Genomic DNA, 25,252 nt, shown 5'->3' with positions numbered 1-25,252 from the left:
GATGTAGAGAAGGCTTAGTCTACATGTAGGAAAGGCTTAGTCTATATGCAGGAAAGGCTTAGTCTACATGCAGGCAAGGGGACGGGCTGGGCCGTCCCTTCCCCCTTATCTATAGCGTTACAGTAGACTAGACTACAACAGCCACTTAAAGAAGACAGTGTACTACTAGCCCTCTGCCTCTAACTAACCTCTATTGACACTTACATGCATGCGCGTACGATCAGGATAATACCTGATCGCCTAAGACGCACTGCAACGACAACATCGCAGCCCCACTTCGCATGTTCGAGCACCGGTTAAAACCACCCGCATGCTGGATCTCGTACTAAGCATTCGTCTTCCCGCAATGGATCGCTTGGCAAGGCTTCTAAACCTTGTCGGGGCGATGTGCAAGGATGTACGCACTGACCGGTTGCACCAAGCGCCGCAGTCATCCTCTTATTAAGGCGGCCACCATTACTGTACTTGCCCAAAAGGGCAACCAGCTCGCTACATGCCCCGGCATACTTCTCTCTGTGCTCTTTGCTTGGTTCGTTATGCTTCAACAATTCTGATTGCATTCTATGCAAAGGCAATGTAGAGTGCGCAGCGGATTTATTGTAATGCAGAGTTGTGGGGAGTTTTGGGAGCTGCATCCGTTGACCATGCTTAATTGGAGCTGAGTAGCGTACGAGAAGCGAGAGGAAGATGTAAGGAGAAGGACCAGGTCTGATACCGCTGGTTAGCGCCATAGAAGAGAATGTGTGCTGAGCAAGATGTATATTCGCTAGGCCACCAGCTGTTTCATTAGACGTGTACGCAACGCGAACCAGATGCAGATTATCCATCGTGGAAGTCTAGTGTCCTGCAAGTACACGTCCTCATGATATTGCGATCGATGCGTCTTCACTACCAATTTCCTCTTTCCTTGCTAAGCAAGTCATCTCGCATCCCGCTTATGCTGTTCAAAAGCTTTCTGATCGGTGACCGGGAAGCCTTTCACGCGCTGCGACATCCTCTCCAGCGCCTGCCTAACCTCGTCTGATAGCACGTCTGAGTACACATAAGGCTTAGGGCTTGTAGTCAGAGCCTTGGTGACGTCGACGGTGGGGAAATTATCGATGGCCTCCTTCAGCCTCGCTTGCTTCGCCTGCAACTCTGTGAACGTGCGTTCAAACTCCGCGTCGCTGTCCTCTTCTTCGGCAGCCACCTCGGGAGTGTCCTTGCCCATGTCGTTGATAGCCGCGTCCAGGCCCTCCGCCTCCATCTCGGCGTCGGCTTGTCGTTCCTGGATGATACTGGCGATAGAAACCAAGTTGGATGTTATATCGAACAGACCGTGAAGCTGACCTGCAAGGTCCTTCAGCTGCGACGCCTGATCCACCAAACCCTGTATTTCACCCTCTTCCGGGGCGAGCGCAGCAAAGTTGTCTTCGAGACGGTCAATCAGGTCCTGAATCTCCTTGGCGGGGCCTTCACTGCCGCTGGGCTGGTTGTCAATCGAGGGTTGTACAAACTCCGATAGATTCAGCACGATCTCTGCACGCTCATAGTGCAAATCGTGTCGAGCCATTTCGTCGTTCTCGCGCTTGGCTCGTGCGATCTTGACTTGAACCTCGGAGACGAGTGCGTCAAAGTTCGCGCGGTAACAAGACTGCTTGATAATCCAGTCTTGTGCCGCCAACCACACGTTTGGGAGTTGTTTGTGGGCTGAGTTGTTGGTGCGACCATTTGAAAAGTGACTGAAGCCGCCGCCATTGTGAATGTGGCCCTCAGTCAGCTTAGTGAGGCCGATCTCTGCCACCTCTGCCTGGTCTACTTTCCAGATCAAGGCAACGACCTCCTGCTCGACGCCGTACTTTGGCTTCTGGGTCTTGCCGTGTCCAATCTTTGGGCCAAAATGACTGAAGAGGGTATCCAACAGGTTCAGAATGTAGTTAGAGCTTATGTGACGCTTGTGGGCGCTCAGGCGCTTGATGGGCTCTTTGGCATACCCAACTTCGACAAGTGGAATTGAAGTGGCTTGTCCATATCTCCGTCGTCAACCTTAGACAGGCGGTCGCGCAAGGCTGTGACGAAGGCCTTTGTTTCGATGACGTGCGCCTCGGAGTATCTCCACTCCACCTTGGCCGGTTCGTTCTCCGTCTTCGCCTTCTGTCTAGTCGCGCTTGAATCGGTATCGGAGGCATCGAAGCCTGAAATTGATGACGGTATCTCGGTCTCAATTTTTCCCTTGCTCTTGACTGCGTCGGAGACTATGGGCACAGCATCTGTCGAGACAGGCACTTCGACGACACGCCACATGTATTTGGCGAAATCGACTTTGTTCGCCCAAGACGCATCGAATTCGGTGCCCACAGAGCTCTTCCACGCGTCCAGCTCGCACATAGTCTCGCGGTCGAACGGCAACACATCGATATCTCTAGTCTCGGCGGGATCGTCAACCTGTGAGCACGCTTTCATGTACTTCTCCATGTAGACGAGCATCTGCAGAAGCTCGTTTGGCGACGGCGACATGCCGTTTTTGTCGACTAGAGACTGGTGATAGATGCAAGGCTGGCGCTTCGACTGCTCGCGAATTTTTGCCAGTTCCTGTGCAAGGCGCCGATCAAGGCGCTTGTCTGTGGATAGGTTGCCGCACATGATTGATTTGATCAGGGTATCGTCCATCGACAAAAGTACGCCGAACATAGCCTGAAAGGCCCACGTCTCGTCTGGACTCATCCCGTTCTCGGCTCCGAGGCGGGCATCGATATCACCCTTGACAAGTGCTTTGGCTAATCCTCTGCGTCCATGAGTATGGTGAAGATCCTCCCACGCCAGCTTCACCTTTGCCAAGTCGTCGAGAGCAAAGTCGGTGAGGAGCGGGGCAGCGTGGAGAGCAGAGGGCGGCGCGATAAGCTGCAGTTGCTTGGTTGCTCGATCGAATGCGGCAACGAACGCGTCCTCGTCGTCGATGTTCTCGTGGAAATCGCTCTCATACTCAGTCTCGTGCGTTTGCATCACCTGGCTGTAGTCTGCCGCGCTCAACTTCAGCTTCTGTGCGCGTTTTGTGGCGAGCTGCTTGGCACTCCAAAACTTCGGATCGGCTGCGAGTTCAGCAGAGCTGGCAGCTGCAGTAGCCATGGTGAGGGCAGTGATGTTGGGAAAAGAAATTTGGAGGAAGATTTGGTGCGAGAAGTGATAATGACTTTGTGTGGGGTGAGGACCTAAGCTACCTTCACTCACCCAACTCAGCGCCATAAACAAGTGCAAACACACTCCCACACGCCCGGTACCTTGGATAGCGGTTTGTATTCAAGTATAAAGACCTCGATAAGTTGACCATTGCGGATGTGAAGCTGTCTCCTTTGCTGCTCGACGCTGAATGCAGTTGATTCTGTGCTATCCAAGCTGTACAGGAAGTGTAAACTTTCAGACAAGCCGCAGGCGGGAGTGATTCAAGTTACCGATGCGATACTGTGTCGAGATTGTGAATTCAGGTATCTGCGAGATCTCAGGCGTATGCATGCTCGAAGCTGAAATTGCCGGAGTGCGTCAACGCGATACGTTCTGCACTGTGTCAGCTGACAGTCTTGAGATATGTATCCACGTCTCACCCAACGACATACCTCAAAGCAACCCCCAAACCGCAACCATCACAGCGACTCCAACCCCGACCCACGCCCCTCCGACCCTTGTTGCCGCACTCTTCGCCTCCACCTTCCCCGGCACCACACACACCACACTGGTCCAACTCTCGCTCCCCTCCAATCCCGCCACAATCCATGGCATAGCCTGACTCTTATACTTACCATACCATGTGAACTTAGTTGGATCACTACGATCACTCTCATCAGCCGCAAACCCACTGATCCCAAAGAGACCAAAACTACTGTACCCCTGCGGCGGCTGATCTGGCCCGGGGACGCGATCGCGGGCACACGTCGTATTCGACACGTCGATGCCGGAATACGCAGCTGGAGGTGTTAGCCGCCATAGCACCAGTAAGACAAGGGGAAACATACTCGAAAGCCCTTTCCCTAGAGGGTCGCCACACGCTTCCTTCAATGCGTCTAGCCCGGGCGGACTCGGACACCGCTTCGCCGCCATGTCGCCCGCTCTGACGACCACACTACTGCGTATGAAATCCACGCATGAGGCGCTCAGTGCGCCTGCGCAGTCGCCGTTGTTACCTGTCAGCGCCGGCAGCAGCGCAGTCATGAGGAACACGCATGCGTAGGCACTCGTGTCGGGAGGCACGCTGAGAAAGCCAGTGATACTATGGTCTGCGGTGGTTGCGGAGCGCGTGTCGTTGAGCGTGGAGGTGAGGTACCATGGCGTCGATGCGTTGCGGACGATGACCTGGGCGGAGGAGTTTACAGGTGCTGCGATGTCGTAACGGGTGGTGCCGCAGGTGGTGTTTGAATTGCTGCTGCTGTTGTTGTTGTTGGTCTGAGCGAGGGTGGAAGTCGCGAGGGCCGCGAGGGCGAGGAAGGCGTGCTGCAGCATTGTGGTGTGATGTGATGTCTGATGGAAGGGACTGCCAGGCCGTTGGGCTGGCCGGGAATTAATAGGATTCAAAACGAATTAGGCATCCAGCACGCGACGTTGTTTGGAGGATCGACGAGGTGCCTTATGGTTATTCCTGTTCATCGTGGCTATGCATAGGTGCATTGAATGCCCGGGCCGATACCTACGAATGAAGTGTTGTGGCTAAACACTCAATGTAAGGCGCGCTGCGGAGCACGTTGAAACCGAACAGCCCTGTGACGTAGGGTGCTTGCCTGATCTGCGCCATAGTCATACCACTTAATTTCCCTAGACGATTGTTTTGTAGAAGGCAGTCGGACCTATTTTACACGAAATGCAAGAGCTCGTAGGCTAATAGACGACCACACGCAATCGAACAACGTTAACATCTACTATCCTTAGGACTCTGATCAGCTTGGTGCTAGCATTGAAGGCAATCGCGGTGATCTCTTGGACAGTTACTTGTCTCGCATTGTGAAGAAAAGTCCATCGCAAGGACATGTTGGATAGACAGTAATCATAGTCATCGCTGTAGCGACTGCTCTCCAAGCGAGACAATCGAGGTGAACAAGTCACGAAGGGCAGAGGAAGGCGCGCAACGCATTCCTTTCAACAAAAGGCTATGATATGTTCGTTGATACATCTGCTCTATCTGCTCTGCACGCCATGTTGCTGGTATCCATCCGTATTACTTCTGCCTTCCGGTCCTCAATCGTTCTCTCTCCCTCTCTTCCACACACACACACACACACATACGCACACACACAGCACCTCCACCCTCAAACCCACACCCCCACACACCCAAAATCCCACAACCCCAACGCCTCGCCCGCTAAAAATCACAAGCCCGAAAAACAACATACTCCCCTGCTCTCCATCTCTCTTTCTCATCGATTCACACACAGCCTAATACCTCATCCTCCCCAGCAGCGAAAAACACCACGCCGCCTCGCGCTCACTCTTCATCTGAACCATGAACACCCTCGCCCGGGCGCCATTCACACCGCCCGTGCTCGCGACGCGCCCGACCTCGCCGTGCTCGTCGACCGTGTCCTCCCACACGCTGACCGCGATGCCGCTGCGCGCAACCCTTTCAAAACACGTCTCGGATAGTGTCACGTCGAGCAGCACGTGCGCGTCGCCCTTGGCAGTAACTAAAATGCGGCGCTCGGGGGAGGCGTGGGGCTGGCCGGGGGAGCGCTGGAGGGCGGGCGTGGAGGTGGGCGTTGGGAGCAGGATGGTGAGGCGGGCGGAGCCGAGGTCGCGCCATTTCTTGAGGGACTCGCGTTCGTAGAGGCGGCACTTTGTGTTTGTGATGCCGGCGGGGGGCGCGGTGGGCGGGTTGGCGCTGTCGGCGCTGTCGAGCGACGAGAGCGAGCGCGAGCCGAGGGTCGAGTCGCGGACGCTGAACATGCCGCCGCGGCCGAAGGAGAAGCGGGAGAGGGCCGTGCGCATCGCGGTGCCCATGGTGCCGACCGAGGAGGAGGTCGCGGCGGAGATGGAGGCCGCGCGCGTGCTGGATTTGCGGTAGCTGCTGCGCCGGCCGAGGGAGCCTCCAAACAGCCCGGTTCCGGTCGAGGTGTTCGTGCGTGCCTCGTTGCGGCGGTCCATAGCCTCTGCCCAGCTGGACTGCCCGTACGGTCCGCGTGCGTTCTGCAGGGCGATGTAGGTCGGGTTGTTGATGCGGGATTGGTTGATCAGGGCGTACAGCTGTGCGCACTCACTGGCATTGCGGCTGCGCAGCATGATGTTGTCACCAGTGGTGATACGCGAGTCGGGGGTCGGCGGCGAGCGGATGGAGATGTCGATGGCGGTCGACTTGCGCAGGGGGACCAGGGGGGTAAGCTCGACCGCAATAAGGGGAGCACGTCCGCCGGGTTGTATAATTTCATCGCCATCAGACACCAGCGGCTGCGAGTGCGCCGCCGTGAGTTCAAACACCTCAATCTTTCCAGGCGTGACCACGATGCTGCACTCGTCCGGGTGCAGGCTGTCCCACCGGCCGGCGTCCGACCAGCAGAAGATGGACGCGATTGCTTTGGCGGCCTTGGCGGAGGCTGGGACGGCGCGGTACGGCTGGTTCGACGCGGACTGCGACGGGGTGACCTCTTCGGGCAGGTCGTAGATGGAGGCCGGCGGGGAGACCTTTTGGAAGTCGGAATCCTTTCCGGCTGACGACGGACGCGTGGCGTAGCTGCGGGTGCGCACTGGTCCGGTGTAGTTGAGCGGCATCAGCGGCGTCGGGACGTCGTCGTCGAGTTCGTCGTCGGAAGAATCCGAGGTCAGGCTGGCGGAGTCGCTGATGTCCTCCGACACGACATCCTCCTCGCTCTCGCTGTCCGACTCGGTACACGTCGACGGCTCGTACTCGTGCTTGAGGGGCGAGGACGACCGTCGCTTTGTCTTCCACCCTGGCAGTGCCGGCGTGAGCGTGGGCGTCTTGGACCCCTTCAGCGTGACGGGGGTGGCTGGACTCGGTGATCGGTGGGGTGGTGGAGGGGGCGGCACGTCTTCTGGCGACGTCACCGGCTCTGCGGCAGCCTCTCGCAGGGGCGTCGAGGGCTGGCTCGACTTTCGCAGTCGGGGAATGGCCGGCAGCTCCATCGACGGCGTCGACGAGACTCTGCGGTGTGTTGACGGTCGCGGGGGGGAGCCCGGCGGCGAGATCGACTCTCCCTCAGACTCGCTCTCGGACTCCTCCTCGCCGCCCTCAGTCGGCATCCACACGCTGAAGTTCTTCCCGCGGCGCTTCGTCGACTTGCGGCGCGGCTCCTTGTCGAGCTTGGGCTGCGCTTTGACAAACTCAATAGGGTCGTCGAGGGTGATTTGGCGCGAGGGCCGCTGTGCTGAGACAGGCGATGCTGTCACCGCGCGTGAGAGGCGCTTTGCCTTTGTGCGCTTCAGTCCGGAGGATGCAGTGCCGTCGGAGCGCGCGTCGTCGAAGCTGCCTCGCGGTGTTCTGTCCAGGTCCTCACTCCGCCTCGTGCGCTGCAGTCCTAGTGGCGTCTCTGGATCGGGCGGGGAGGCGGTGTCACGGCGAAGGGAGTCGCTGGGTGGCGTAATTGGTGACACCGTGCGCGAATGCCTATCAGGCGCGTCGTAGTTCCAGACCTTTGAGACTTCGGTGTGCTGTTCGCCGAGAGGAATCTCAATCTCGTGCGGACTGGGAGTCCGGCTCTTGACGCGGGTTGAGGTTGTTTCCATGGATCGCAGCGAAGAGCCGTGGCTGCTGGCAGGTCTGGGTATCTGTCCAGGCACCATCTGGTCGCGCTTGATTTCGGAGATGGGCGGGGGAATGGGCGTCAGTCCGAGCATCTGCACCCACTCAAACCCAGCCTGCTCGTCGTCGGCTGTGAGGGACATGACCTCGCTCCATGCATGTCCGTCCGCCTGGGCGCCTCGGATCATCACAATAATCTCGCCCTTCATGTCGCCGTTGCGGGCGGAGATGCGGCTTTGCTGGACGGGCGGGAGCAGCAGCCAGCGTCCGGTGGAGTCGACTTCACATAGCAGAACGTCTCCTCCCGGTCCTGCGCCCGGCGCGTTGTCGCGGAGCAGAAGCTCGACGCGGCAGCTCAGCTCTTGGCCGCTGGAGTGGTACAGGTACATGTCGAAGTAGTCTCGAGCTCTCACGCAGCGGTGTGCATCGAGGCGTACGCCAGCTAGTGGGGCGAGACTTCTGGGATCACGGGCGCGGGTGGCGTCGATATTCGCGGCGGCCTCGTCTTCGAGTCGGGCCTGCTCGTCGTTCGATCTCTTTCTCGCGGCTGTGACGAGGTCTTGGAAGGTCGCCGATATTGAGTCTGCGCGTTCGGACGGCTTGACATGGTTGATGCCCTGGCCGGTTAGCGTGATATCGATTATAATGAAGAAGACTCACCCTCAATGTCTTTGCCAGATACTTTAGTCGTACCAACGGCCGCTTCAGCATGTATGCCACGTCGACACGCTCGCCGTCTCCATTCACAACATACCCCTCGGCATTGCGTGGCATGCCCTCGTCCCACGGCGCGCCGTCTTCAGGACCGGTCACAACTCTCGCTGGTTTGAAAGGATCGTCATCGGCAGGGGCCAGGCTGATGACTACATCTTGAAATCCGAGCCGCCAGGCGCTGATGTAGTCGCCGTACACGCGTTGTGCGTTCTGCGCCCAGGAGAGGAGATTCTCGGCGTCGTCCAAGGGCACGCGCTTGTGCAGGTTCTTCATTCTCTCAAGACAAACGCCCATGTCCATGATAGGCTTCGTGACCTCGCTGGGGTCGCCCTTGGCAGAGCGCGAGAAGAGGCCGACGGCGACGGCGGAGTCGGTCTTGGACAGCACGCAACTCAACAAGACGGGGATGACGCCGTCGACGATGGTGCGCAGCTCGCGCATATATTTTGCCTCGTCGGTGGCGAATTCGTTCATGATGTCGGGGATCGTGGCGGTGGCCAGACGGCTCCTGTTGGTGCGGATGCTGCGCGCGGACACGATGCTCTTCGCGGCCTTGGGCATGGACAGTACTGATATCAAGTCTGCGTGGCTGGCGAGCCTGTTCTTCCTGGTGCTCCTGCGGCTGACGATTGTGGATGTCTCGTACTGGGAGCCGACCTCGGACGCAGTCATGGTGCTGTTGCTGAAGATGGAGTCACTGAACTCTGAGCCGGCGACGCCTGAGGCGGGGGCTTGGCTGGGCGGCTCAGTGACGGACGCGATAGTCGATAGGCGTTTGCCTCTCGTTGGGAGGTGGCGCTGGACGGAGAGCGGACGCGGCTTGAGCGAGATCTGGTCAAAGTCGACGGAGGCTGCGTCGACGGAGGAGGAGGGCGCAGAGGAGGCAACAGACACAGCTCTGGGGTCGACTCTCGGGTCGTCGGATCTCACGTCATCTTCCTGGGCGAGCTCATCAGTCGACATGCTCTCACGCAGCGGCGAGGACATGGAGCGGCTCTTGGAGCGCAGGTGCTGGCTTCGTCGTGCGCCGCGGCGCTTCAATGTGGGTGTTGCGGAGAGCGGCGTCTCTGGCTCTTCCTTCCCGGCCTTCTCGGGCTCAGGCACGGGGGTGGCGGTGTCGTCGGAGATGGCAGATGTGTTTTCTGACGCAACGCTCGTGTCGATCTTCAGCTCGCGAGACGCCCTCCGCTGCTCGTGGCTGCGACGCCTGCGTCTGCGCCGGCTTCCTCCCCCGCTGCTGCCACTGCTTCGCGGCCTCTCTTCTGCTGGCTCGGGTGTTGGCTCGGGTGTTGGTTCGCGTGTTGGTTCGCGTGCCGGTTCTACCACTTCTTTTACTTCAGGCGCCGGCTCGAATGCTTCCTTCTCGTCTCTACTCTCAGTAGAGGCCGTGGCAAACGACGACTCGGTCCTCATCGTCGACGAGAAATCAGTCCTCATGGTCGACGACAAATCCATCGTCGACACCGACTCCTGCGCCGACTCCTTCGACCGCCGTCTGCGGCGCGGGGGGCGTCCTAGGTCTGCGTCCTGCATCTGCTGCGTGCGGTCGAGCCAGGCGTCGAGTCGGTTGGCGAACTCTTTGTTGTTCGGCGGCGACAGCACTCGTGGCTGCTGCGCGCGCATCTCCCGCATGACCTCCTCCTTCTCCATGTCGATGGTGTTGGTACGCGTCCTGCGGTGGCGGCGGACGCTCTCTCTCAAGCCCTCATCGTCGGTCCCCGGCTGGCTCTTCGGGCGCCGCCGTCGTCGTCTCTCGCGCAGGTCGTCTGCCCGCGGCGAGGCAATCTTCGGGCTCGCGGCGACGCTCGACTCTTCATACTCGACCGTGATGAGGTTGGCGAGGTCGGCCAGGTCGGGGACGGGCTCGGACTTGCGGGCTGGTCTGTGCACGGTCTTTTCTCTGCGCTGCTTGGGCGACTCGGGCTCCAATATGACCTCGACGCCGGCGTGGTCGGCGCTCCCCCCGCTGCTGACCGGGCGCTCGTCATTGCCGTCGCTCTTGGAGCTGGTGGGCTTCGACGGGCGGCGCTGGCGGGGCTTCTTCTGGCCGGTGCTCTTGCCGATGTAGTTGGTGAGGGTGTGCAGCTGGGGCTGCGGGGTCTTTTGCGGCGACTGCGGTATCTTGGGCGACGGCGGTATCTTGGGGGTCTGCGGTGTGGTCGGCGTCTTCGGGGTCTGCGGCGTCGTCGGCGTCTTTGGCTGCTCCTCGGGCGGCCTGTCCCTCTTCACGATGCGCGACGGGCGCACCCAGGCGTTGGGGATGGTCTTGGGCGGCGGGCGGCCGTCGGGCTTCGGCGGCGACGTCTTCGCGCGCCAGTGCGAGTCGCTGACCACGCGCTTCTTGGGGGCGACGGCGCTCAGCACGTCCTCGTCGAGCTCGTTGTGGACGGGCGTCTTCTTGTCGCCCTTGTCGCTCTTCGCGGGGCTCTTGTCTGGGACTTTGTCGGCCGACTTGGCGGGGGCGTGGGCGGGCTTCCAGTTCGGTTTCTCAGCCAGGGCCTTGGGCGTCGACGGCTTTGCGGGCTCACCCTCTGCGGCGCCCTCGGTGGCGGCATCAACAGCAGCATCGCCGCCGTCCTGCTGCCAGCGCTTGATCTTGTCGCGCACGTTGGCGGGCTTGTTGATGCCGATGGCCTTTGCAAAGTCGTTGCCGTTCATCGTGTCCGCCTTCTTCTTGCCGGGCGCCCCATGTTTCCTCGGCTCCGCGTCAGTCGGCAGCGGCGAGGAGGGCATGGGCGCATAGCCCTGCTGCGAGTGCCGGTGGTGCCGTGGGCGTGGGCGGGCAGGCCGTGGCGGCGTCGAGTCTCGGTGGGCCGCGGGGTGTGCGGTCTGCTCGCTGCTGGGCTCCCCGCTGGGGGTCAGTCGCTGCCGTGGGCGTGTCTCGCGGTCTGCAGTCAGACCGGAGGCTGGTGGCACAATTCAAGGATCGGGTGCTGATGCATGTGCGTGCTGGCGTCCAATCGCGGCGCCCGGCCCACGCACAACAAACAAGGCATTGCGCGGCGAAAAGAGCCGTCACGCTAGAGTCAACCTCACGGGATCTGCATCCACGCTCGCTTCGATCCATGCATCGATCATCAATCTCGGTAGGTATCAATCATGGAGAGGGTAGGTAATGATGAAACTTTGTTTTGAACTCCAGCATCACGTCAGGCGGCAGACCCCAGGGTTCGAGGAGATCGACTACAAGGCATCAGGGTTCGACTACAGCTGTCATGCCAGGTCGACTGCAGCCGCCATGCCAGGCTCGACATGCAATCCCTGATCCTTGCGTCAGTATTAGAAACCAGCTAAAAGAAGCAACCACGACGGACTAATCTGGAAGTCACCAAGGTAACCACAGCCTGGCCAGGAAGGTACCTGTAAACACCCGAAGCAGCTGGGCCCGACCGTTATAGCCTTGACTATAGTGAACTACGGCACCACATCTGCGGGAGGGTGTCGATACACCATGCTAAGCCCAGAGCGGTCGAGCAACGGACCGTCTCGACGTCGTCACCAAAAGCCATCCTCTTTCTCCAAGTCCAGCGCACTATCACCATCAATTTACGCACAACGCGTCTTTTAATGCCTCAAGAAATAGTATTACAGTTGCTCGCAAACCCATCACCACACCATCACGCCTGAAACAGCCCCAGCCCAACAAACGCCATCACAGCAGCAGCCACAACGAGCCCCCCAACCCCCTCCCACCCCCTCCGCCCCTCCGCCGCAACCCACGTATCAACCACGCAAACCAGCACCCACGACGACAGCAAAACCCCCATCTCCCTTGTCTTCCCCTCCGCGTAGAACCACAACAGCGTCGACGCAGCAGCCACATCGCGGATACCCAGGAACACCATCGATTTGCGGTTGATGTCATGGCCTTCTGGGGTCGTGGGCTCGACGCCGAGGGCGCCTGCGGCGGTTGTTGGTGAGATTAGGGCGAGGGTGCCGAGCGCGAAGACGGCGGTTGTGAGGCCCAGGCCTACGTGGCGCCATGTTGAGGGGCTCAGTAAGCTGTTGGGGAAGGGCATGGTGATGTGGATTTGGAGGGTGAATCAGAACGTTCGCTGGAAACTTGGATGTGTAGAGGAGTTAAGGTGATGGCGATAGGCACTTGGCTGCGTGGATGTTCCTGCGGGGCGGGAGCTTTCTATGCAAATGCAAAGAGGAATTATTCCGCTGTTTACAAAGAAACGTAGTAGCCCTTACTAAGCTCAATTGCACACAGCCAGGACCAGCGAGGATACAGACAACATCCTCTGTTTTCTTCGGAGATGCAAGGATGTCCGAGGTTCTCCGCTAGCTCCGGTCAAGCAGATCCGGTGCAGGCTGGGAGCGCTAATGTGGGTGCTCTAGTTCCTACACAGTAAGCTTCCTTTTCTTCCACATCAACTACACGACTCTTTTCGATTTATCTACTTAATCTGCTAGCATCACACGATTACTCTATTGTGGGCTTCTGTAACGCAGATCATCAATCAAGCAGTGCCTAGTTATAACATCGTAGGTAGGGACCACGTGAGATTAATAAACCGATTAGTGAACTTACTATAATCACCATCAACATCGCTGTCAACACGACAAGTCCTGATCCTCTCCACCAAGAGAATGTCTTGATACATCGACGCCCAGAGATACTAAAGTAATCATGCTTGGAGGTGAACGCAGGCCTTTTACAGATGCGAAGAACACCTAAGCTTGCAGTGTTTACGATTGATATATAATGTCGACACCAATGGCGCCTTCTGCTCACCACAAGCGTGAAATCCTCGATTTCTCAAGACTTCATTAACACACCACCAGCAGGCGTACCAGCAGCGCCCCCATCAGTACAGCAAAGCGTCCCCACAACCACTATCCACTTCACCCAGTCCATCGCCAGACCAAAACCACCCACCATGCCCCCCTTCAAAAACGTCCTCCTCATCGGCGTACGCCCCCCCTCCCCCTCTCTCCCCTCAAAACCCCCACCTAACCCCCCCAGGCCTCCGGCAACCTCGGCACCGCCCTCCTCACCGCCCTCCTCCCCTCCCAATACCGCGTCACAGTCCTCACCCGGCACACCTCCACCTCCACCTTCCCCCCCTCCGTCCTTGTCATAAAAGCCGACTACACCTCCCTCCCCTCCCTCGCCGCCGCCATGCGCCACCAAAGACGTCGTAATAAGCACCATCGGCGGCGCCATCGTTGGCGACCAAAACCGATTCATCGACGCCGCGCTCGCCGCGGGCGTGACACGGTTCATACCGAGTGAATTCGGGCCCGACACGCTGCAACCCGGTGTGCACGAGGTGATTCCCTCGCTGCCGGCGAAGCTGAGCACGGTGCAGTATCTCCGGACGAAAGAGGGGGCGTTGGAGTGGACGAGCGTTATTACCGGGGTGTGGCTGGACTGGGCGCTGACGAGCGGGCTGTTCGCGTTTGATGTCCAGAACAAGGTGGCAAGGGTTGTGGATCGTGGGGCCACGGCGTTTACGGGCACGCTGCTGGCGAAGGTCGCAAAAGCGGTGCTGGCGATCCTGGACCGGCCGCAGGAGACGCGGAATCGGTATGTGTACATCTCGTCCTTCACCACGACGCAGAACGAGGTGCTGGCGGCGTTTGAGCGCGTCGACGGCCGGAAATGGAGCGTGGTGCACGAGAACTCAGAAGATATTCTAGCTACGGGCCGCAAAATGGTGCAGCAGGGGGATTACGGCGGCACGATGCATTTGGTGCGGTACATTGTAACAAACAAAGCGGGACTGGGACTGTCGCCGCGGGAGAAGCTGTGGGATGAGAGGCTGGGGCTGGAAGAGGATGATTTGGAGCAGATGGTTCGGGATATCTACAGTGGGAGGTAGGAGGTACGGAGGTGCTGGCGTGGGGTCTGGGGGATTGCGGGGATGGCGGGGATGGCGGCGGTGAGGTGGGGGATGGGTTCGCTCCAGGAGCCGAGAGAGATCTATCGAGGGGGCCAGAAGGGTGGGGGATCCAGCCCAATCAGCGCTTCAAATCGAGAGGTGTTAGTCAACTGCGTAGACTACAACACACCAAAACCAAAGAACAAGGAGCCCATCACAGCATGCATTAAAACAGCACACGCCTGATGCTGTCACAGAGAAGTATCTGAAACAGAGGAGTATCTGAGATATCTTGTATTGCATTCTTAATGGTTTGCTGCTGTCTTTTTCCCTCTCTCCAAGTCTGATAAGCCATCTCCAGCACACGAGACATACACTGCCTCTTCCCCATCACCGCCGCGTTCCGTGCCGACCCTGAGCGTCTCTGTCCCCAACACAAACAGTCATATACCTCCATCACGCATCTTCCTGCACGCTTTCCTCTCTCATCCCAACCACCCCGTGTCAAGCATCTCCACCGCATCCTATGCCCTACAGCACCGCAACCACAACCCTCCTCAATCATACCCCTCCCCCTCCCCCTCCCCCTCCCCCTCCCACACCTCACCCTCTCTCCCCTCCCAAAACGCCCTCTCCAACCTTCCAAACACCTCCTCCAGCGCCGCGACCTCCGTCCCCCCCTGAACAGCGCGCTCAATCGCGTCCCTGACACCGCGCATGCGCTCCGCAATCGCAGCCTTGTACTCGAGTTCGAGCGTGCGGCGGGCTGTCGCGAACGAGGCCGCGCCGGCGGTGTCGCTCGCGGCGGACTGGTTCGGCGCCGGTGTGTCTGCAGTGGTCTGGGGCGGTGTGTCTGCGGCGGCTGTGTGCGGCGGTGTGTGTGCTGACCTCTCTGCGACCTGGGCGCTGACGAAGGACAGTTCTGCCGCGGTGAGCTGCAGCAGGTCGCGCACGAGCGGAGTCGCGGTGTCCAGCGCGTCGTCCCAGTGGTGCGGGGCGGAGTCCGGGTCGGAGAGGTCCTGGACGGCGGCGGTGCGCAGGGCGTAGAGGTGTGTGAGGGCCGCTGTGCGGTCTTGCGCGGGGAGGGTGGCGAGGCGGTCGGCGACGCTGTGGAGGAAGGCGAGTCTCTCCTTGTCCATGGCGGGATAGTGGGGGTCCTTCATCACGGCGGGCGCGCGATATAGCACCTGCTGGAGACTACAGCAGGATTGTAGAAGTCAACATAACATCGCCACTACATATCCCAAGCCTAACCCACACTCACTGCCCCGCCAAGCACGCGCGTCCCCAGTTTCCAGCAAGTAAGCTACTGCTCCGCATTTTCGCCTTGCGACTGTGGTGTCGTATGTCGTGTGTGTTCGGGTCATGCCGGCACGCTTCGGAACCTCTCGGCGCGACTCCATGTTCGCGCTAGAAACGCCGCTAGAACATGTCACCCGGCCGGTAGGGAGCAAGCGAGCGCGCGGAAGCTGACATGTCGCTCGATTACTTTTCTAGAGGGGTGAGATGAGTGGCTGCGGAGGATGAAGAGCGGGGATACTGGTTTGTTCGATTACTTTTCTAGGCTTCGGCGAGTGGCCCGACTTCTGTGCTTTAGCTGGCTTGCGATTGGTCTTACAATGCCTACAATTGCGCCTTTACCTTCGCCTCCACCCTCAGCGCTGCGTCAATGGCGGACATGGCGTGCACCAGCCGCTCGTCCTGCAGCCTGGGCGCAACGACCTGCACGCACAGCGGCGACCCCACGTACACCTCGCGGTCGACCTCGTTCCCTATTCGATTAGCTGCGTCTTGATGGGGGCCGGGAGACTTACATAGCGCGCGGTTCACCTTGTCCCAGCTGCCCAGCACCTTTCCGCTGACCTCGCCCGCCTTGTCTGCGTGCGTGAAAGTCCGCACGGGGATGGTCCCTGCGGAGTAGTCGAGCAGCACGAACGAACTCGTGTAGTTGGCGCCGTTGTAGCGGTCCGGGGCCGGGACGGGGTGCGGGGCGACGGGGCAGATGAAGGCGTCGATTTCGCCGGCCGGATGCCTCCACATCTGCAGACACTCTTTGCGGAGCTTCTCGCGCTTGCCGTGGAGGGCTTGGAGCTTGTCGAACGGCACCATCTTCCCACGTCTCACGCGGGTGGACAGCCACGGGGAGAGCGGCTCTTCCCCGGCGTCGAGCAGGTCGAATATGGCGTTGCCGCCTTCGACGTTGAACATAGCGTTGGCGAGGGCTGAGCATTGGGCGAACTGCGCTGCGATGTCCATCTCGACGACCTCGATGCCGGCCTTCTGCAGCTTCGATTTTGCTTCATCTAGAAGTCGGGCGATCGGGGGGAGTGGCTCGATCACGCCGTCTCGCCTGACAATACCGATTCGCAGCTTCTTGCCCGGCAACGGCGTCCACGGCAGTGGCACAGCGTCAGGATCGTACGCCCACGGCTTCTGGTCAGACACGGCCTGGAAGAACAGATCCATGTCGCGCATGGAGTGCCCCATCGGGCCTGCGCTGCCTGTGAGCCCGACCTTGGTCATACCCGGGAGCGCGCCAGCCTCGACATGAGAAAGGGGAATGCGGTCGGCGCTGGGCTTGACGCCATACAAGTTGCCGCACATGGAGGGCACACGGATCGAGCCGCCGATGTCTGTGCCAACACCGAGCACCGAGCCGCGCATGGCGAGCAGCGCGCCCTCGCCGCCGGAGCTGCCGCCGGCCGTGATGGCAGTGCTGATGGGGTTGATGGTGCGGCCGAAGACGTTGTTGTGCGAGTCGAAGGCCATGAGCGTCTGCGGGACGTTGGTCTTGCAGTAGAGGACTGCGCCGGCGCTGAGCAGCAGGTCGACGAGGACCGAGTTCTCGGTGGCGGGCTTAAAGGACAGCGCGGCCAGGCCAAGGGACGAGTCGTATCCACGGACATTGAACATGTCTTTCAGTGATATGGGCACGCCGTGGAGCAGGCCGAGGGGCTTGTTAGTAGTGAGATGCGCGTCCAGCTCGGCTGCTCTCTTCAGTGCATCGTCGAAGAAGATCTCGGTCAGGCAGTTGGTCAGTTGGTGTGCAATTGCGGCTCTCTAAACAGTCAGCCATGAAGACAATCGTCTGATGAGATGTTACCTTGCAGAACGCCGTCGTGACGTCCACACACGACAGCTTCTTCTCTCTGATAGCCCGAGCCAGCGCAGTGGCATCGTACTTCTCAGTAATGTCCAGCTCTTTCGCCGTCAGCAGGCCGCACGCGCGAGGAACGCCGAGGTAGCTGGTGACGTTTGAAGGTGGTAGCTGCGACAGCCGCCATTGGGCCGGAATGCGGGCAAACTGCTGGTCCTTCTTCTGCCAGGACACGGACTGCCACTTGGGAGTTGGGTTCGCCATGTTGATGATGGTGGTGAGCGAGCGAGCCGACTGTGGAGTTGCTGCCCCAGCCTGTAAGCCGAGGTTTGGCAGCTTGAGGGGTAGGAGCGACCACGCTACGAAGTAGACACTGCTTACGGGGGCGCATCATTGCTGGACTGGGCTGCACTGTACGCAGACGAGGCCTACAGAGGGTCTACATGTCTACATGGTGGGACTGCTTATGTCTTACAGACGGCCAGGGTCGGATATGTGCTCATCCTGCCGGATGCAGGCGGATACTTAGCCGGACGGGCCTGAGTCAGCGGAAAAGCATAAAGTCAGACTCGCTCGACCCGGTCGCCTGTCACGTCCAGCTGCCCTGCATCCACGCACCGCGTCACATGCTTTCGCGACGCTGACATCTCGAGATGCTGTCGCTGCAGCCCGCGACGCGCGCTAGGCCGCCCCCCTAGTCCCAATCGCGCTAGCCGTCCCCAGGTCCCAGATTTTTGCGACCCACACCGCGACCCCTTTCGCTGCGGCCAGTTGTCACTCCCACCGACCATCCCTCACGGCCTCCCTACGGCCTCATCACGGCCTCCTTGCCCTCCACCGCAGCCATGGCCTTCAATGCTTCCGCCGCCGCCGCGCACCCGTACTACCCGCTCGGAGTCGAGATCGCGGGCTACCTGGCCAACGAGTGGAACACGTTCGAGCTGGTCAGCATGTTCGCGGCGGGGTGCGCCGTCATCTTCAGCGTCACGTATGCGATCCTGATGAAGACGCGGCCGACCGCCAGCACCTCGGACGTGAGCATCATGATGTGGTTCGTGCTGTGCGGCTTCATCCACAGCTTCTTCGAGGGCTACTTTGCCTACAACTTCCGCACCATGGGCGCCATGCAGGACCTGTTTGGCCAGCTGTGGAAGGAGTACGCCCTGAGCGACTCGCGCTACCTGACCCAGGACGCGTTTGTGCTGTGCATGGAGACGGTGACGGCGGTGCGTATGCCCTGCGTGGTGTTGAGTCGTGCTGACGTCGCCAGGCCTTCTGGGGCCCCCTGTCCTTTCTCACCGCGTACCTGATTGCCGTCGACCACCCGCTGCGCTACTCGCTGCAGCTGATTGTCTCGCTGGGCCAGTTCTACGGCGACGTGCTGTACTACGCCACCTCGCTGTTCGACCACTACATCCTGGATGTGGCCTACACGCGCCCGGAGGCCGCCTACTACTGGGGCTACTTTGTGCTGATGAACGCCTTCTGGATCGTCATCCCGGGGTACCTGATGTACCAGAGCGTCGACGCCACCGTGCGCGCCTTCCGCGCCGTCAACGACGCCTCCAAGCTGCTGCTCAAGGCCGAGCAGATGGGCTACTACAAGAAGAAGGCGTAGGTGACGGGGTGGTGTTAGACGTAGACGTAGACGCAGGGAGGGATGATCGTAATGAGATGACGCCGATGAGGTCAGACCGAACCCTGTCGCGTCGATCCGCTACCGGCGCATCGGCAGATATATTAACCTTATATAATCCCCCGAGCAATTACACAATCCCTCCAATCCTCCACAGCCGTCCACAATCCTCCACCACAACCACCCACCACAACCACTCATCATGCGCCCCGCCCTCCTCACAACCACCCTCGCCGCCCTCACCACCGCCCACAGCACCCACAATGCCCCCAACAATGCCCACAACACCACCCTCCCCCTCTCCCTGCAAATGGCCCACTCCATAATCCACCGCCGCGACGGCATCTACACGCCCGGCGCCGACTCCTCCGGCCCCCTGCAAGCCGGCATCGTACAAAAAGCCTTCACCCAACTACTAACCCACTACGCCACCCACCCCTCCGCGCCCCAGCTCTCCTCCTACATAACCGCGAGCGCAGACTCGCTCCTCCCCCTCTTCAGCACGCCCGTCACGAACCGCAACTTCTCCATGGACCGCTTCAGCCCCGCGCTGACGTACCTGCGTCTCGCGACCTCCACAAACGACACGCGGTACGACACCGCGCTGGGCGTGCTAAAGCACAGTCTCGACGCGAACGACCGCGCCCCCGACGGCGCGCTGTGGTACTACGTCTACCCCTCGTGGGCGTACCTCGACGGCATGTACTCGCTGGGCCCGTTTGCGGCGGCGTACACGCGGCGCCACGACCCGGGGAATGCATCGGCGTGGGCGGATCTGGGGCGCCAGTTTGGGCTGCTGGCGGAGCACTGCACGGTTTTGGCTGGCGAGGAGGGGGAGGGGATGTTGGTGCATGGGTACGATGCGCGGGGGACGGCGGTGTGGGCGGGCGAGAGGGGGCAGAGTCCGCATGTGTGGGGGCGGAGTCTGGGGTGGTATGTGCTGGGGCTGTTGGAGACGCTGGTGGAGCTCGACGAAGGAGGTTGTGACGAAGGAGGCCCCGACAAAGGAGGCTCTGACGAAGGAAGCTCTGGTGTGCTCGCCGCCGAGGCGCAGACGCTGCGAGACGAACTAGCCGCGCGATTCTGCAGCATCATGGCCGCCGTAGTAATCGCCGCCGACCCCACAACCGGCGCCTGGCCCCTCCTCCCCTCCTCCCCCCACACCCCAGAAAACTACCTCGAATCCAGCGGCACCGCCATGTTCACCTGGGCCCTCCTCGCCGGCGTGCGCCGCGGCTACCTCAGTGACCAGAGCTACGTCGCCGCAGCGACGCGCGCGTACTCCTACCTAGTGGGCACGTTTGTGCGGAACGCCGGGAACGGGACGCTGGGCTGGGGCGGGACCGTGGGCGTGTGTAGTCTGAATAGCTCGGCGAGTTATGGGTACTACACGGGGCGGCCTTTGGTGGCGGACAGTGTGCTGGGGAGTGCGGCGTTTGTGGGGGCGAGTTTGGAGGTGGAGATGCTGGGGTGAAGGGCCGGGAGGGGGGGGGGAGTGGGCGGTGCTTCTGAGCGTCTGTGATCGCCGTGTTGGCAGGAAAGTGTGCAGACGAGGTGGATGGCGCTGGTTCTGCTGTATTGTATTCCTATAAGAGCTAGTCTGGGCCAGAGATGGCGGTGATGATGCTGGATAATGGTACCCACTGCCTGAGCAGACGCCATGGGCGGACAACGTCCCCGTGATAGGCCACCCTCTCGTATGGAGATGCTCGGCATCGTCACCAAAGGAATGGTCCTAGCCACGGCCCCTCATGCCAGTCCATCGCATCATCCGCACACCCCCACCGGAAACTCTCCCGGTAGCACAGCTCGGACGTCCTTCACCCACGACCCTATCAGGACGGCAGCACTCGCACATTCTGAGCTTCCAAAAACACAGCACAATACCTAGCATTTTGGGATTTAACCGAGTGCCCCCCTGCAATCTTGCGTGCTGATCGTCTGCCACATTCCGCGCTGAGACACGGCCGGTATGATCCGCAGCGGGTGAGCCCGCAGACATGTGGACCGGGAACCACTTCGGCGGTATCGCGAAATTCTTGCTGATGGACTGCGAAGGGAGACGGAGCGCTCCCCGTCCTGTGACGCTGCATTCCCGCGGCCCTCTTGCACGGCTATAGGTCATGTCTCAGGTGTCGGTGGTTGTATCGCCGGGGCGTGTATAAAGATGTAATCGGATGCTGTTGGGCATCAGCACACTGACCCAGGCTTCTCGTCTTCTTACCCTCTTTGAACCTTCTTGAATCCATCATGCACTTCACACTCGCTACCGTGCTCGCGCTGGCATCTGCGCCCATTGCCATGGCCCAGATGGGGTCTGGCACCCTCGGCCCGGTCCCTACGCCCGCGGTGCCCACGCCCGCTGTGCCCACGCCCGCTGTGCCCACGCCCACCTATCCGACGACTCAGATCCTGCCTGTCCCGGGCTGGAACTCGACGACCGACAGTTTCAACACGCTGGCCGCTCTGTACGCGAAAAGCGCCACTGAGCTGTCCGCGCAGGTGTTCAACATTGGTAGGCCCTCCCAATTCGAACTCGAATCTTCTGACCTCCCTAGCCCAGAAGAACATCGCGCTCAGCGGTTCCGGCACCATAGCGTACAGCTACGACATCCAGGCGGACCTGGCCGCAGCTCTCGCCACCGTGAACAACCTCTTCTGGAGCACCGCGTACGAGGGCGAGGAGAGGGTGTGCGCGATTGTGCGATCGATTAACGAGCAGAACGTTGGCACCGTGCGCGGCAACCTGCTTATTGCGTTAGTCTCCGCCGTCTCCCTCCAGTGGATACTGACGACTATACAGCATCACCGCCGAAGCCCAGGCCGTCATCCGCATCGCCATCACGCTCGGCAACACCGTCGCCGCGGTGCAGAGCCGTGAGTCGCCTTGCCCCCTCCTTACCTCGACTAACACCCCTAGAAATCCGCGAGTTCACCAACGCCGAGAAGACCGTCCTTGCGACCCTGATCCGCGCCATTGCCACTGCCGCAGTAGCGAGCACCGGGCCCCTCGCGAAGCTCAACGCTGGGTTGACTGCAACCGGTAACACAGCGCTGAACGAGGCGATCGACAGTCTGCAAGTGGCGGTCGCAGGACTGCAGGCGGCGGCGACGATCAACTGGACGTTCGAGTAGAGCGGAGGGGCTTTTGTCGGCCCAATGCTTACGTGGTTTATTTCGATGGGGTTGTGGGGGTATTGATAGATATTGGCAGATTACTTTCTTACTCTCATTAAGGATGTTGTTTCATACTCTTCCCTTGCTCTTAAACGCTATTACCTTGCATGGTGTAAGATTGAGCGATAATACAGACCACTGACGTCTCTTAGTTGGCGCAGACGTGTAGTTCCGTCTCGTCTGACGTGTTTCATAAGTACTTTTTGGTTGTTGGTCTCAACGAAGTTACCCTCTGATGCATCTACCTTTTGCATACCGAGACGCTCACAGGGAAAGGTGCTAGTTATGCGAATCTTACGCTTTTCTGCGACCACGTTCAGAAACTACAGGTGAGATCGATGTCACAGCAATCCGGCAACTTTCGGCAACTAGAGATCGTTGCAAACCGTTCCCGTACTGGAGGCGGGGTGGTTCTTGGCCGTTGCTTTGAATCAGATGTTAGAACAGGTATCAGCTGTCAGATGCGAAGTCAAAAACGCGAGCTGTCCAAGTGTCAGCTGTCAAGACATCGCCCCGCAACTGGTCCCTGGCCTAGCGCCGGCAGCCTTGGCCGCCGATTTCCACAAGCTTGAGTCGCAGCCGAGGCTGAAACAAGCGTGGCGGCGGGAAGTGTGGGGAAGGACCCTGCGTGGCGTTAGCCAAACGTCGATATACATGCTGCTCGCCGCGCAGCACTGTGCCTCCTACACCACCATGTCGCTCCCTACTGAGCCCATCTCGCCCACGGCAGCACCCTTGCCCGCTTTACCAAAAGAAGACCCCCTCACGCCTGCACAATGGCGCACGCTCCTCGCCATCGCCGACGCCTGCATTCCTGCCCTCAAACCGGTGTCGATCGCATCTAGCACCGATCTCGCCGTCGCTGACACCGAGTACGCAACCGCACTATCAACGCTGAGCGGGCTCATCCCTGCCTCTGAACCCAATGCTTCCGCGGCGGCCCGAAAATACCTCGAGGACAGCGCGTCGGCAAACCCGCAGTTTCGCGAGGAGCTGTGGCGCGTGTTCGCGCTGTACATGCCAGCTTCGTCGCGGCGCCAATTAGTCACCGTGCTCAACGTGCTGGACACGCGGGCCGGAGCGCTGGCGCTGACAGGGTCATTCACACCGATCAGCGAACAGTCGGTGCTGGCACGCGAGGACGTGATACGGGGCTGGAAGACGGCGCGTTTGGGAGCGCTGAGAAGCCTGCATCGCTCGCTTACGGTGCTGTCAAGGCAGACGTGGATCAAGGTGTCGGAGGCGCTGCCAAGGGTGCTGGGCGTGCCGCGCGTGCCGGTGGGGATGCGGCCAGGCAAGGGATACGAGTATGAGTTCATTCAACTCCCGCCCGGGCCGAAACCGGAGGTCATCGAGACGGACGTCGTGATTGTCGGGTCAGGCTGTGGAGGCGCGGTGTGTGCGAAGAATCTCGCTGAGGCAGGCCACCGCGTGCTGGTTGTCGAGAAGGGACATCACTGGGCGCCAGAGCAGCTGCCGATGAGCGAGCGCGAGGGCTGGAATCACCTCTTCATGAACGGGGCGTTCATCAGCTCAGACGACATGAGCACGTCAATTGTCGCGGGCCAGGCGTGGGGCGGCGGCGGCACAGTGAACTGGAGTGCCAGTCTGCAAACCCAGGGGTACGTCCGGCGGGAGTGGGCGGCGACAGGGCTGCCGTTCTTCACGAGCAAGGAGTTCCAGGACAGCCTCGACCGGGTCTGCGACAGGATGGGCGTGAGTGACAAGCACATCGATCACAACCGCGCCAATGCGATGCTGCTCGAGGGCGCGAGGAAGCTGGGCTACAGCCACAAGGCCGTGCCGCAGAACACGGGCGGCGCGCAGCATCGCTGTGGACACTGCACGTTTGGCTGCGGCTCGTGCGAGAAGCAGGGCCCTGTTGTGTCCTATCTCCCAGACGCGGCGCGAGCAGGAGCGAAGTTCATCGAGGGCCTGCATGTCGAGAGAATCATCTTCAAGACCGTCGCCGGGAAGAAGGCCGCCACCGGTGTCGTCGGCTCCTGGGTCTCGCGCGACATCCACGGCGGCGTCGCTGGCGAACCGACCACACGCCGCCCTGTCATCATCAAGGCCAAGCGCGTGATAGTGTCCGCAGGAACCATGCAGAGCCCCCTACTTCTCCTCCGCTCCGGCCTCAAAAACCCCCAGATCGGACGCAACCTGCGCGTGCACCCCGTGACAATGCTCGGCTCTGTCCACGACACCGAGGTCAACCCCTGGGACGGCGCCATCCTGACCTCCGTCGTCAGCGAGTACGAGAACCTCGACGGCCACGGCCACGGCGCCAAGCTCGAAGTCACCAACATGCTGCCCTCGGCGTGGCTCATCTGGCTCGACTGGACCGGCGGCCTGGCCTACAAGCTCGACGCCGCGCGCCTCAAGCACATGGCCGGCTACATCGCCATCTGCAAGGACGCCGGGGCAGGGCGCGTGTACCCCGACCCAACAGACGGACGCGCGCGCTTCTCGTACACGCCCACTGCCAAAGACAAGGCGCACCTCATGCAGGGCATACTCGCGCTGGCACGCATCCAGTATGTCGAGGGCGCGCGCGAGATCTTCACCACGACACCGGGGATGCGCGTGTTCAAGCGTGAAGCCGAGGACAGCGGTGAGGGCGTCAATGACCCCGCGTTTCAGGCGTGGCTGGGCGAGGTGGAGAGGAAAGGATTCCCAACGCCAGAGAGCGCGTTTGTGTCGGCGCACCAGATGGGCACGTGTCGGATGAGCTCCGCGGAGAAGGGGGGCGTTGTGGATCCAACGGGCAAGGTGTGGGGAACTGAGGGGCTGTATGTTGCAGATGCGAGCGTGTTTCCGAGTGCCAGCGGGGTGAATCCCATGGTGACGAACATGGCGATTTCGGATTGGATTTCGCGGGGCGTTGCAGAGGGGCTGGCGGGGCGGGCGATGCTGTAGATGTGTTTGCTGCTGATGCTGTAGATAAGTGTTGTGCTGTTGTTGCTGACGACAAAGATGACAAAGCTCACCCAAAATTGGCAACCACGATGCTCCGTTCTAGCGACCTGCATGACAGCGCATTTGACGCAGGGCGCTGCAGAATGCACGCACGAGGGACTTTCATT

At 60.3% G+C, this 25,252-nt stretch overlaps 11 protein-coding genes across 11 annotated transcripts; 5 read left to right on the top strand and 6 right to left on the bottom strand.

Moving 5' to 3' along the window:
- Nucleotides 1-856: 856 nt before the first annotated feature.
- C7974DRAFT_384414 (uncharacterized protein) lies at nt 857-1,677 on the bottom strand. The gene has a single exon (XM_046140848.1). The coding sequence runs from the start codon at nt 1,550-1,552 to the stop codon at nt 920-922; it is 633 nt and encodes a 210-aa protein (XP_046003613.1). The 5' UTR covers nt 1,553-1,677; the 3' UTR covers nt 857-919.
- Nucleotides 1,678-1,858: 181 nt separating this feature from the next.
- Nucleotides 1,859-3,135, bottom strand: C7974DRAFT_384413 (uncharacterized protein). The gene has a single exon (XM_046140847.1). It carries the CDS (start codon nt 3,103-3,105, stop codon nt 1,945-1,947), a length of 1,161 nt encoding a protein of 386 aa, XP_046003612.1. The 5' UTR covers nt 3,106-3,135; the 3' UTR covers nt 1,859-1,944.
- C7974DRAFT_384411 (uncharacterized protein) lies at nt 3,124-4,666 on the bottom strand. Its single transcript, XM_046140846.1, has 3 exons — nt 3,987-4,666; nt 3,591-3,938; nt 3,124-3,531 (listed from the first exon to the last, which is right to left on the bottom strand). Exons 1-2 carry the CDS (start codon nt 4,468-4,470, stop codon nt 3,592-3,594), a joined length of 831 nt encoding a protein of 276 aa, XP_046003611.1. The 5' UTR covers nt 4,471-4,666; the 3' UTR covers nt 3,124-3,531; nt 3,591.
- Nucleotides 4,667-5,085: 419 nt separating this feature from the next.
- Nucleotides 5,086-11,495, bottom strand: C7974DRAFT_349983 (uncharacterized protein). The gene is made up of 2 exons (XM_046139450.1): nt 8,372-11,495; nt 5,086-8,328 (listed from the first exon to the last, which is right to left on the bottom strand). The coding sequence occupies exons 1-2, from the start codon at nt 11,156-11,158 to the stop codon at nt 5,398-5,400; spliced, it is 5,718 nt and encodes a 1,905-aa protein (XP_046003610.1). The 5' UTR covers nt 11,159-11,495; the 3' UTR covers nt 5,086-5,397.
- Nucleotides 11,496-12,042: 547 nt separating this feature from the next.
- Nucleotides 12,043-12,444, bottom strand: C7974DRAFT_371909 (uncharacterized protein; the record flags this gene model as incomplete). Its single annotated transcript, XM_046140045.1, has 1 exon — nt 12,043-12,444. The coding sequence occupies one exon, from the start codon at nt 12,442-12,444 to the stop codon at nt 12,043-12,045; it is 402 nt and encodes a 133-aa protein (XP_046003609.1).
- A 398-nt stretch (nt 12,445-12,842) lies between these two features.
- On the top strand, nt 12,843-14,369 carry C7974DRAFT_440467 (uncharacterized protein). Its single transcript, XM_046145327.1, has 3 exons — nt 12,843-13,344; nt 13,398-13,460; nt 13,519-14,369. The coding sequence occupies exons 1-3, from the start codon at nt 13,312-13,314 to the stop codon at nt 14,254-14,256; spliced, it is 834 nt and encodes a 277-aa protein (XP_046003608.1). The 5' UTR covers nt 12,843-13,311; the 3' UTR covers nt 14,257-14,369.
- A 1,510-nt stretch (nt 14,370-15,879) lies between these two features.
- C7974DRAFT_299594 (acetamidase) lies at nt 15,880-17,617 on the bottom strand (the record flags this gene model as incomplete). The annotated part of the gene is made up of 2 exons (XM_046137760.1): nt 15,880-17,316; nt 17,360-17,617. 2 exons carry the CDS (start codon nt 17,615-17,617, stop codon nt 15,880-15,882), a joined length of 1,695 nt encoding a protein of 564 aa, XP_046003607.1.
- A 298-nt stretch (nt 17,618-17,915) lies between these two features.
- C7974DRAFT_29092 (Emopamil binding protein-domain-containing protein) lies at nt 17,916-19,081 on the top strand. Its single transcript, XM_046137646.1, has 2 exons — nt 17,916-18,579; nt 18,624-19,081. The coding sequence occupies exons 1-2, from the start codon at nt 18,199-18,201 to the stop codon at nt 18,969-18,971; spliced, it is 729 nt and encodes a 242-aa protein (XP_046003606.1). The 5' UTR covers nt 17,916-18,198; the 3' UTR covers nt 18,972-19,081.
- Nucleotides 19,082-19,136: 55 nt separating this feature from the next.
- On the top strand, nt 19,137-20,464 carry C7974DRAFT_384404 (Six-hairpin glycosidase-like protein; the record flags this gene model as incomplete). Its single annotated transcript, XM_046140845.1, has 1 exon — nt 19,137-20,464. Exon 1 carries the CDS (start codon nt 19,192-19,194, stop codon nt 20,461-20,463), a length of 1,272 nt encoding a protein of 423 aa, XP_046003605.1. The 5' UTR covers nt 19,137-19,191.
- Nucleotides 20,465-21,239: 775 nt separating this feature from the next.
- On the top strand, nt 21,240-22,124 carry C7974DRAFT_408500 (uncharacterized protein; the record flags this gene model as incomplete). The annotated part of the gene is made up of 4 exons (XM_046143335.1): nt 21,240-21,504; nt 21,548-21,746; nt 21,793-21,866; nt 21,910-22,124. 4 exons carry the CDS (start codon nt 21,240-21,242, stop codon nt 22,122-22,124), a joined length of 753 nt encoding a protein of 250 aa, XP_046003604.1.
- A 735-nt stretch (nt 22,125-22,859) lies between these two features.
- On the top strand, nt 22,860-25,085 carry C7974DRAFT_298780 (long chain fatty alcohol oxidase; the record flags this gene model as incomplete). Its single annotated transcript, XM_046137712.1, has 1 exon — nt 22,860-25,085. The coding sequence occupies one exon, from the start codon at nt 22,860-22,862 to the stop codon at nt 25,083-25,085; it is 2,226 nt and encodes a 741-aa protein (XP_046003603.1).
- Between the last annotated feature and the right edge of the window lie 167 nt (nt 25,086-25,252).

This window comes from Boeremia exigua (assembly GCF_020726555.1).
Source record: "Boeremia exigua strain MPI-SDFR-AT-0100 chromosome Unknown C7974scaffold_1, whole genome shotgun sequence".
Classification (NCBI taxonomy): Eukaryota; Fungi; Ascomycota; class Dothideomycetes; order Pleosporales; family Didymellaceae; genus Boeremia; species Boeremia exigua.
Note: the sequence above shows the minus strand (reverse complement) of the source record. Positions and strands in the feature narration are given on the sequence as shown.